The 12,098-nt window shown below is 32.4% G+C and overlaps 1 protein-coding gene across 3 annotated transcripts; it reads left to right on the forward strand.

Moving 5' to 3' along the window:
• The first annotated feature begins 39 nt into the window (after nt 1–39).
• On the forward strand, nt 40–11,451 carry LOC130657677 (acid ceramidase-like). 3 transcript variants are annotated; one of them, XM_057460684.1, is made up of 17 exons: nt 40–343; nt 1,449–1,638; nt 1,767–1,810; nt 6,030–6,114; nt 6,232–6,303; nt 6,774–6,852; nt 7,615–7,689; nt 7,856–7,901; nt 8,243–8,315; nt 8,439–8,510; nt 8,693–8,753; nt 9,016–9,100; nt 9,293–9,424; nt 9,830–9,914; nt 10,302–10,346; nt 10,586–10,645; nt 11,235–11,451. In XM_057460684.1, exons 2-17 carry the CDS (start codon nt 1,582–1,584, stop codon nt 11,322–11,324), a joined length of 1,161 nt encoding a protein of 386 aa, XP_057316667.1. In that variant the 5' UTR covers nt 40–343; nt 1,449–1,581; the 3' UTR covers nt 11,325–11,451. The 3 variants fall into 3 exon arrangements, with proteins under 3 accessions (XP_057316667.1, XP_057316668.1, XP_057316669.1); XM_057460685.1 differs by lacking the exon at nt 40–343 and adding an exon at nt 483–979; XM_057460686.1 differs by lacking the exons at nt 40–343; nt 1,449–1,638; nt 1,767–1,810 and adding an exon at nt 4,872–4,948.
• Nucleotides 11,452–12,098: the final 647 nt, after the last annotated feature.

Raw genomic sequence — 12,098 nt, forward strand, 5'->3', positions numbered from 1 at the left:
TCGTTTACATGTTGCATAAAACGAAATTAATATTAAAATCACAAAACTAAAAATGGTAGCTGGTTCGTTGATGTATTTTTCTAAAAATCGTGTTCTTTTTTTCAGACCTTTATTGACATCTAGTCACTTTGCTTTAAATTGATGTTTCGGGGAAATTATTGTTATCAGTGAAAACTTTCCATAGTGTGCACTAAATCTTGGGGGGCGTGTATTTTAATTTGATATAGGGAGATAAAAATATTTTGTTTCGTTTCAAAAATAAAGTGCTTCCCGAGAACTATTTAACTTGATTACAATTTTTTGGAATCCAATGTGTTGTAAAAAGAGTGAACAATATAAGAAGGTATGTTTCTTATTAAGCATTATTTTGTCAGGCTAACCTGTTTTAAACAAAGTTTTTTAACTTGTCCGTTTACGAAGGGCAGAAGTGTATTCGTTTTCTGTTTCGCTTTCCATGGAAGTAAATTAACTCGTTGACATCCTTCTTGTTTTTTAATGTGAAAGCTATATTTTTTTTTGGGAGGGGGGGGAGCTGTAAAAAATGTAAAAATAAATTGACATTTTCTGTCTTGGACATATTTTGTACACACGTTATGGTTAAAACTACAAGCGTGAGAGATTATATTATAACCACCATTCATCTCCTTTTTTGTTTTTTTTAATCAAATTTCAAAGGTATTTTATTTTGTACTCGAAATATTTTATTCCGAATCTTCTGTTTTTTATCCCGCAATTGGTGTTGATGTAAATTAGAGTTTAATTGAAAAAACAACAACTTCAAACTGTCACAGTGTCACGGAACGTGTTCCCAAAAGACTTGTCATTATATGACACCTATAGTTCAATGTGCTGCTAAAATCACATACAAACATCTTCGCGCGAAGAATTACAAGTTCATAAACACAACACTCTCCGAATTTTGATATATTTTATCAACGTTTTATGTTATTCGAATTGAGGGACAGAATTAAGAGCACAGGTGAGAAATGTAATATGAGGATATTGTGTTTTTACCCTCACTTTATTCAACCTGAGATCGAACGTTAGCAATATTGTTTCCAGTACTCTTTATATCCGTAACTTTTTCGACCACATATGCTTACTAATAGTACCTGGAATTAATAAAAAGAAGACCTGTGGGTGAGGGTAAAACTTATCAATTCCTGGTGAATAACGCGCGCGAAAAAAAATTGTTTTGCAGAATAAGATTTATTTATACCAATTGAAAATTTCATTACGATGTTGAATTGTGTCAAAGTGGTGTTGAAGAGGTTGATGTTATATTTTTGAGTGTCAATAGATATTCGATCTACCTATCTCTCATTGAGAACAATTTTGAAACAAAATATTTGTAATACCACGAGTGTAAGCAAGCGTGAATGCAATTTCTCCCAACTATCAATTTTAATGTAAATATTCTTGTTATTACTGAGAAGATTTCTGTTTAGCTTTCAGTACTTCGTCACACTTGTCTCAGCGGATGTGGTGTTGATTTTCATCGCCATAAATCGCAATAAATTAACTGACTTAACAAGAAGAATACAGAAAAGTAAAAACCTTCGGTGTAACTAGATCGACAAGATGAAGAGTGCAGCGATCTTAACCTTATGTTTTTCAATTACATGCGTTCAATCACAGGTTGGTCTAACCAAAACATATTTCTACATCCTTATTGTATGCGATTATATTGTTTTCAAGTGCCACGCGCCGTGCGCACGGTCAGAGATACATACGTTGTCATTATCGCGTTCGTATTTATTTTGCAGGTGTTGGAACAATGTAGAGTTGCTGCTTACCCTGGCAAAGCAAAGTAAGTGATGTTCATTTTTTGTGATTGCAGTTGAATTGTGATGATGACTTTTTATATTTCTGAACTCTTTTTATTATTTTCAGTGCGTATAACGTTATTATACATTTAATAAACGCACCCTCGTGCAGTCTCGTTCCCAGTGGTTTTTCTCCCTGTGTGATATAATCAGTGACATAATCCCCGCGGTGCTCGGGTATTGTTTTGCAACCTGCGCTATTTCAAAATTTAGTATCGACAAATGTTTGATTCAGCTCTTTATTTACGATATGTAATGTTTTTTTTTGTGAAAAACGGCCCGTTTTCACAAAATTGTCACAGATGTCAGAAAATGCATTTTTACACCGCTTACTGATGAGCCGATTATCAGTTGCGAATTTAACAGTGCTCGCACGAGACTAATGATTGTAAAAGTTGGCAATTTGCATTCCGTGATCACAGTCAGGTGGGGGAGTGATGATGAACGGGGGTAGCCAACCGTTGTGTTAAAATCCACAAGAACGGAAACTCCCCATTTATTCACTTACTTAAAAGAAATTATTAATTAGGCTTGCACCCACTTATTTTGACAAATATTTTGTTAAAAATGTCGCACTTGGTGTAATACCTCCCCATACTTTGCTCTTCCACCAGAAATAAACATTCTTGTTTGGACAACAACGTGTTTAGGTCAACACCAAATGTCATTGTGGTTGAATTTGTTTATCTTGAAATATTTACAGTGATCAACGCAAATACGAAAGCAGATTGAAATATAAACCAGTAAAGATGAAACTCTTCAATTTGTTTGTTTATGTATTTTATTTGCTACGTCAGAAAGTTTTGTTTTTTTGAGTTAACGCGTGGAAAAACTAGTGTTTTGTTTTTTATTTCGTTTTGTGCTTTTTTATATTCCTTGTGTCCGACGTTATTCTCTTGTATTACAGGTCATGTTATGTGAACGAGAATCGAAAAAACTTTGTCAAATTTCATTTTGTATAAAAAAATTACTTTTTAGACTAAATTTTGTCATAATTTAACATTTTTGTCCCCTATCTCAAACCATCGACCCCGTATCGATATCGGTCATGCTTTCGCTTTCGGCTGTAAGTAGGAGGTCACTTTATTGTACGGTTATTTTGTGTAAGAAGGTAGTAAAAGCCCTTGTGTAAGTAGGTAAATGTATTTTTGTATATAAAAACCAAAGACCATAGGTTGCCTGGTCAGCCCCCAAGTTACTTAGCTAGCTGAGAAGTTGCTTATATTTTTTGATTGTCATCACTCTACCCCAATCTGAAGTGTTTACCCTGCCTTCAGACGAGTCTTTCCCCAAAAACGAGTACGACATTCCAGCATTTTCTTCTTCTTTTTCGACTGAGAGCATGACACTGGTGAAAAGTACATGCATGCCATTGTTTACACGCCTGTATACATGGATTCACAGTCCCAATATTTACTTGCGTGTGCATTAAGTGATTACGTAATGCCCGATGCGCGCACAGAAAATGGAGGTAAAAATGTAATCAAACCAAGTAGACATGTAGGAAAACATTTAAAACAACAAAATCCACAATGAAAATGTTGGGGAAATTTAGGTTTCAACATTTATTCACAATATGTTTTAACCATGCTGTACTATCTGTATTTATTTTAACATTCACACAAATAAAACATACATTCAAGGCTTAGCTTCTTTCACGTACCGCTCCAAGCACAGCATCTCTGCCCATTCTTTGTTGTCACTTGTTTAGCACAGTAATTTTCAGAAACGGATTACACAAAGTAGACATCTAATCTATGCTTTGAGAAAGCGATCTTTTAACTATAATTTGAACCATAACATGTGCCTTAGCAAATTGTGCTTTGCTGCGCGAGCACGAATGATGACATAAACCTTCATGAATGGGACATTTAGTTTATTTTCATTTTTCAAAGGAGTATTGGCTGTCCGTCAGTTAGTCAACTTTTTTTTTCCTCTGATAGCTATGTTTTTTTCTGCACTAATGTTTTCGTTACCTCCATTTCTGTGCACACATCTTTTTGGGATAGCATAACGTAATGTTATATGATGCGCACACAGGAAAAACATGGCACTATGATTGAGTGTATTGTGCCTGCTGTCTAGACAGTCTAAAGTGATAATAACCTTTAGTTTACAATGGTTATAATCTTAAAGTTTTCTTTTCTCACATGACTTTCCTTTTACCAATACACCAATTTATATTGGATTATTAGAGTTACTGTGCTTGTGGGATTCCTCGATTATGTGTTATACCTAACAGACTGGTTTGCTTATAAAAAGTGCACTATACTTTTATTTATCTCTTTTAAAGTGTTTATACTTTTTTTATAAAAGTATAGTTTTGCTTGCCATCATTTTGATTCTAAAATAGAAAAACTTCCCTTCTTTTGTAGCAGCAACCAAGAATGAGAGGGAAAAGGAATGGGAGATAAAGCACTTGGTTTACTATATAAGAGAAAAAAATTGAGATGAAAATTAACTTACTATTTTTTACATAAGTATAAGGATCACTTACCTCTTAAAAAGATATTAAATTCAGTGATATGTGGCTAAAAACGGCTTAGGGGAAAGTACTGTAATGCTTCGAATAAACGCCCAGGGCTTTTATTAAATTTTTTGACATTTTTGGGGGGCGTCTATTCGAGGGGGCATTTAAAAGAGGGGGTATTTATTAATTTTTTTACACTTTGTCTCTTTTGCAGAAAATAAAAGATATTCACATCTTTTAGAGAATGAACTTCAAAAGCGAAAAACTAAATTTCCAACCTTAAACCTAAGATTTAGGAAAAAAGTAAGTAAGTAAAAATACTTATCGCCTCGAATAACAACCCTTATGAGGGGGGAGGGGCTTTTTTTCAAAAAATGACTTAAAGGAGGGGTGTCTATTTGAGGGGGGTGTTTATTTGAAGCATTACGGTACTCACTTCTAGTGGTCCACTCAACACTGTATATTTTAGCAAATCCTTTAAAGAGTCAGATGTTAACCTGTAGCTTTTCGGTTACTGATTCTCCAAAAACATTTAAATTAGACCCTGATGGAACTGTATTGTTTACTTTAACTGTTAGGTAAAAGTATAATGACATAATAATGACACTACTTCTGAGCAAGCACCTGCTATCAAAAGCATTTTCATGCCCAGGTACACAATTTTTTGAGTATTCATTTACATCTTTTTGTACTTCTACATAGCACTAACAATAGATTAATCCAAAAACCCTATGTATTTTAAAAATATTTTTTACGTCAATTATGATAAGAAGATTGAACTGGCTGGGGCACTTGGAAAGAATGGAGGAGGAAAATTGGGTAAGAAAGTGTAGAGACTTGATAGTTCCTGGGGCAAAGCCCAGAGGCAGACCGAGAAAGACTTGGCAGGAGGTTATAAGGACAGACTTGATACAGAGGAAGTTGAGTTTAGATCTAACACAGTCTAGATCAGATTGGAAGAGGGTCATTAATATACCCCGTCCAACCCATGCTAGCATGGAAAACGGACGTTAAGCCGAGAATGATGAATGATGATGATGATGACACAAAAATTTTATCATATTTTTTTATTTTTTATTTTCCATGAATTTTAAAGTCTCAATGTGCTTTCTTAATATCTTTAGGTTCGCAATCACATCCTATATTGACAGCTTTAAGAAATAGATTGATTACTAGATCTTATTTGACAAGTTTATCACCTTGCAATGGAATTATACAAAATACAGTTTGTAGTCTTGTTAATAAATCACACACCAAGCCAAGAATGTGTTATTATGAAAATGGTTTCTTTCAAACGTCTGGGCAGCAAAGGAGAACCATTACCCTGGTTAGTCGGCTAAACAAGCGTAAATCATGCAGGGCTGTTTTAAAAAGATTTCGACGTGTTAAAGGTGGATACTTAAAAAGATGGAGGTCTGGGATGGTGCACAAACAAAGAAAGAAATCAAGCTGGAGAAAGTTTCGTTTGCGTGGAAGTGTTTTAGTAAAAAACAAAACACAATTGAAAACCCTGAATAAAATGATGTACAAACACTGAAAATATAATATAAAATATAAGCCACTGTAGATTTTTAATGTTTACTCTGCTTTTTTAAATAAACCACATGTTTGTCTGAAATTGTTGTTTTTAATGTTGGTTTACATGTTATGAAGTAAATGTTGCCAAGTGATTTGTTTTCATTTTGCTGTATTCCACCGTTACATATTTAAATATAAATCTAATTGCTTCCTAGCGACGTGATACCAACAGAAATTCTAAATTTGGATTTACCACCATTAGAAAGATGGACAAATATTGTAACACCTAGAAAGGGAAAGGTATGTAATTAATTCTTCGAGTTGTTTTTTATTATTTAATTGATGATATATTTAATTATTAAATTTAAGTATATATTTATTTTATCATTCAATTGTTTATTTCTATGTTTTATACAGATTTTGCATTTTGTGAATTATGTGAAGCATCTCCTGCCGTTTGGTGTTTTTAAATACTTATCAGAAGCATTGGTAGGTTACTAACAATCTCAACTGTTCTCTGATATTCAGGGAAACACCTAAAACTTACAATATATTTAGGGCTAAAAATTTAATGCGTAAGTGCAAAAGGTTTGCCTTTAGAATTTATAGATTTCATTTGTCAACAAGATTTGTCTGGAAAGTGAAACCTTTTTTTATTAGAAATGAAAGCCCTTTAAATCACATGTTTTCTAGTGCGTTTTGTATGACTCACAATAATTTTTTGCGTAAGTTTAAAGTACGTATTAAGAGTCGGATTATACACCATAATATTGATAATTATATCCATTCCATAATTTAAACTCCATGGAAAGTGTGTTTTTTGTGTCCGATACTGTAATGCAATTTTTTTTTAATTTGGTCAATTATAAATAAGAAAAAATGCCAAACAATACATTATTTAAAAAATGTTTATTATTTTAAAATTATTAATTTTGTGATTCTGGTAAATCTCTTTTTAGGCAAGTGGAATTGATAAAATTCCTTACCCATACAATGATGAGATTATTGGGATTGCAAAAGCTCTGGATCTTCCTTTGGGTAAATATTTTGAAATTTCATATGTAGTTGTAGCATACGTTAGGCTGAGTTGATGTTTCCCTTCATGTCAAACCCTTCATTTGTACAATTAATAAAACAATTTCTTTTTCTTAGTTTAAACATTTTATTTACAAAAGAAAATCTTTGATGTGATTAATAAAAATACTTTTAATGACATTTGTACGGTCATTTGAAGAAAAGGTTAGGTTTGTGGCACATTGCACACTCAGAATTGTTTCTGTCAAGGTTAAATTGCAATTTAAATTAGTCTGTCTGTATAGAGATTTCTTCATGCTTTCCTTTTAGTCAAATAAGAAACTTTTATGACGGTATTTAAGTGTGAATAAGGCCTGAAACAACATATGCCAATTCTGTTTCAGGTGTGGGTGGATAGGGTGAGTGTTTGCGTGAATAGAAAAAGAATAAGGGAATTTTTTTAAAAGACAATCATGACAATTCTTTTGTAGCATGTTACGTTTAAAAGTACAAACGAGTGTGCAGAACAAGGTTACAATACATTAAATTACCATGAATATAAAATCACTTTATCAAATGACCTTGATTTTATTGAATTTTTTGGATATCAGAGATAGCAAACTTGTTATTATAAAAACACAACATAAATAGCGGCCTAATTTTATTTCTATAGATGGTAAACATGAAATTTTTTTAGGTTGCGTTATTGCAGAACCTCAACATATTTTGTATATAAACAAACATCTATGCCAAACCACATGTAAATACCCTCTAATTTTATTTTAGGAGATATATTGGCTTGTAACATTTTTTACGAATTAGAGAAGATGTGTACTTCAATAATCTTGAGAGATCCGGAAGGTGAACTATTTTATAGAAGTATTTGCTGTGTTTTTGTTTCGTCATTTATGGTGATGGGTTGCAGCATTTGTCTGGAACCCAACATGCCTCCAGATTGCCATTTAACCACCCTATTAATACGTTTCACTGAGTTATGCATTAAAATAACACCCTTATGTTATTTTAGGTTATGTGTATCATGCTAGGAATATGGACCTTGGTGCTTGGATGGGGTAAAAACAAAGTTCTTTGTCGTTTTTTTAAATTTGAAGGTGGAAGTTTCTTTGATGTTAGAACAGTGTGATAAGACTAGTAAATCCAAATTTGGAAAAGGTGCAGGAAACTTGAAATAATTCAAGAATTTTTATGACATCACTTTTCTTGTGCAAAATTTTAAGAAAAAACTCTCCAATTATAATGTCAAACTCTTTTAAACATTTTGAAATTTTCTTTCGTTTTCCTTTTAAGTATGCACATTTTAAAGTGCCTTTTTCAATATAAATTTATGTCATTTTATTGTCGCAGACGAAATCACACGACCTCAAAGATAATTTCTTTTATATTGTATTCTTAGTTGGGATACAAAAAACAACACTTGGAAATTAGCAGAACTTCTTCGTCCAATCACTGTTAACGTGGAATTCCAGGTATTGCTTTTAGGACAGTTTAATTTAACCAAAATGTGTTAACATATATTTACTTTGAAGTATTTATTTAGAATTGATTTTTTGGTTGATAGATGAAATATAATACTTTTTTACTTTTTGTAGTCTAAAGGACAGACGCTATATAAAACAGTCCAATTTGCGGGCACTGTTGGAGTATTCACTGGTGTGAAGTCTGTAAGTTTATCATCTTTTATGTCTATATGCATATATGTTCAACACTGGCAAAACGCATCCGGAACTTAATCTTTACGTTAGTCCGGGCTGTCATCAAATGGTAAATTAATACTCCAAAAACGTAACTGCATTTATACTTCTACTATATAATTTTTTTATTGACATCTCTTTTTTATTTTAAGGGAAAATTTTCATTCAGTTTGAACTCGAGGAGCGCTGAACATTTTTTCGGTGGACCAATGAGTAAGTATTGTTAAACATGCTTCAACGTTCGATACATGTTTCATAACTGGATACTGAATGTTTTTTTTACATAAAATCTTCTAATGACCTCTCTCAGTCCTTCTAGTGAACACTTTATTGAGCCGCAACATGATTAGTCAACTACTGCCTGCCAATTCTTTGCTTTTGTTTGAAAGGAGTTCTAAATAATCTCGCTGTTGTTTCAAGATGTCTATGCTAATATAGTGGAGGTAACTTTTGTGGTTGTTTTTGTTTTGTCTAGGTGTCGTGGAATGGTTGTTAGTTCCGCGCTCAAAATATCAATTTGCAAGCTTATGGGCTCGAGAGGTTTTTGACAAGGCGGAGAGGTTTGTGAAACATGCCTAATATTGAAATTTTGTTTATTTAATTAATTTTTTATTTTTTGTTTGGAAAAGATACCCCCAGTGTTGATTCCTAATTAGGCAGTTTAAGTCTAAAATTTAAGTTAAAAATGTATAGTGCTCTTTGGTCTCAAACAAAGTAAGATAGTGGTAAACCATCAACTCAATTACTTTTAGTTATCATGAAGCAAAGACAATGTTAAGCACTCAACCTATTTGGGCACCAGTCTACTACATCCTTGCCGGGGTAAATCGAAATGAAGGGATTGTTATAACGCGATCAAAAACTTCGAGCACGCATCCAATGATGTAAGTTTTAATGTCGTAGCTCTTTATTCAGTCTAGAGGATAGATAAAATTAGAGAATAAAGAAAGATAAGTTAGGAGCTATCCCCTCTAAAATAATGACAGCCTTGTATGTTCTGTTTTGCACAAGTAGAAGATATGTTACTGAAACTGTTAAAAGCAAATAGAAAAAATGTTCAAGTAATAAACTTTTCTTCTGCGCGTGCGAAAACTACTTGACTGTTTGACGTCATGAATGTCAGTTTTAGACACGCGTAAATTAAATACTTACACTTTAATTCAAGGATGCTTGCAAAAAACAATATATGTTTTTATTTATTTATGTAAACTTTGTTACCAGACTTCTCAAGGAGTTTAAAATTAAGATGTCCCTCTTACGGATTTAATAAAACATTTTTTGCGTTCTAGTTTAAACGAAAAAATGTGGTATCTTGTTCAAACGAATTATGATAACTGGAAAAACCCGCCATTTTACGACAACCGAAGAAAGCCTGTAAGTTTTGTCACAAAAATGTCAACCAGATTCTAAATATATTTTAAGGATATTAATTTTTGCAAATTTCGCCTTACCAAAAAAAGATAAGCTTGTTTCTTTATGTGTTAGCTGTGGTCATAGAAAAGTCAGGGAAAACAGAATTACGAGAATTTTCTTTGTTATCAGATAAAGCCGGGGAATATTGCTTTTTTTCAGTCAGGATACAATCTATACTCTACTGTAACCTGTCACTACATCTCTTAGAAAAGGAAGGCACTGGAGGGAGGGGAAATCTTATCATAAATGGATCGGTTCAGACTGAAACCTAATTAGTACCAAACAAGATTTTGTGATTTATAACATTTCTACGCAAATCACAATTTAACTCGTTATTTCGTATTTCAGGCTAAAATGTGTTTAAAACAACTGAGAAATGCTTCCAATAAATTGGTAAGAAAATTTAACGAACTTATGCACTTTTTTATTTCACGAATATCTCAATAATATGTATTTCAACATTTTTGGAATTTTGCTTTTCAATTTCTAAGCCATTATTGCACGTGCTTTTTTTAGGCTTAATGCGAAGCCAAGAAACTAAAAGCATTTCTTGGAAGGTCATTCCAAAGCAGTTTAACTGTGAAACATTAATTTGAGAATGTTCAGATCATTAAATGTTTAATTATTTTTAGAGAGAAAATTCGTTGCAGATACTGTTCAATATTTTGTCGACCGTCCCAGTAGAAAACAAGGTATGTCTCATTCACCCAGCTCTATATTTCGCAGGTACATTGGAAAAAATTCCGATTTTATTTTTTCCGTCTTAAATTTGTGTCTGTTGCGTCTGCCGAAAGCTTTTTTGTCCGAAAATTTTTGTTTTCTAGTTTTTTTTTAAAAAGGACCAGTGCATGGAAATTATATATAGGCTTATCAAAAAATCAATAAAAACTGCATTTTTTGAACTTATTATTTTCGTTATGTTCACATTTGGCTGAGATCTATCTATAAAGTTGGATCCTGAAGACACTTTTTTAGATTTTGATTGAATACATGTACACTATAAATGCTTCTAACCTTCTTTTTGTGTTATTTCCCGTAATCATTACTTTTAAAATTTGGTTAAAATTCGTTTAAAAGACTTCATAATCTTTTTTTCCGCTGAAAATTTTAGTTCTTAATATAATAGTTACCACAACATATTTGTTGCCAACAATCGATTAAAGAAATCCTTCATAACACAACCCCCTTCCACACCCACAAACCCTTACAATTTTGTCACCAAAACTATAAATTTAATTATATTTTTTATTGTTTTACTATTTAATGTTATTTTTGTTTCAGGCAACTATTTATACAGCTCTCATGTCACCACGGAATGGCCATCTTGAAAGTTATAAAAGAAGTTGTAAAGGCATTTGTTATCCTTGGTAACACGTGATATGGTTATTAACCAATGAAATTTACCCGAACAACTTTAAAACGACAATCATTTTTTGTATATTTGTATAAAAATATATATATATATATATCAAAAAAATCCAGCTGCGACGAATATTGATCCACTGCTGTCAGTCAATCAACATGTAATCTCTGTTTGTTTGTTTGTTTCACGTGTCTCGATTTTCAAAATTTAACTCAACATAAATACTTTCCAGGACATCTTCAAATTTTTGTCAAAATTTCATGGGAAACATTTCTTAGTGCGAACTTAGTTATTCGCGTGATGATAAATAATTTTATCATGACTACTTGCCTATGTATCAATCTTTTTTTTTTGAATACCAGGTAAATTTAACTTCTTTCTCAGGGTTTTTTGCCTTTTTTCATTAAGACGCCTTCCTGTCTCAATAATGTTAGTAAAGACAATCCAATAAGAATAATTAGTACGTGCAATTAGAGAGATAAGGTTATTTAAGAGATTTCAAGTGTGGACACCTTCTGTAATGACTATATGCCTGTAACCGCTTTCCACTTTTTCACTGCACTAGGAATACTAAAAACAATCTTGGTTCTTTAGGGCCGGTTTTTGATGAGAATAAAAGGCTCTGTTCTTAAAACGTTCCTAAACAAAAGTATAAAGAGTAACCGTGTTATCCATTTTTTTAATTCCTAGAATGTTCTTAATTTATTTTATATTTTTGATTTGTGGAAAACCTATATATTCTTATACGATTTTATCCAAAATTTACCTTGAGCAGACTTACG

Source organism: Hydractinia symbiolongicarpus, chromosome 9 (assembly GCF_029227915.1).
Source record: "Hydractinia symbiolongicarpus strain clone_291-10 chromosome 9, HSymV2.1, whole genome shotgun sequence".
In the NCBI taxonomy this organism is placed as follows: domain Eukaryota; kingdom Metazoa; phylum Cnidaria; class Hydrozoa; order Anthoathecata; family Hydractiniidae; genus Hydractinia; species Hydractinia symbiolongicarpus.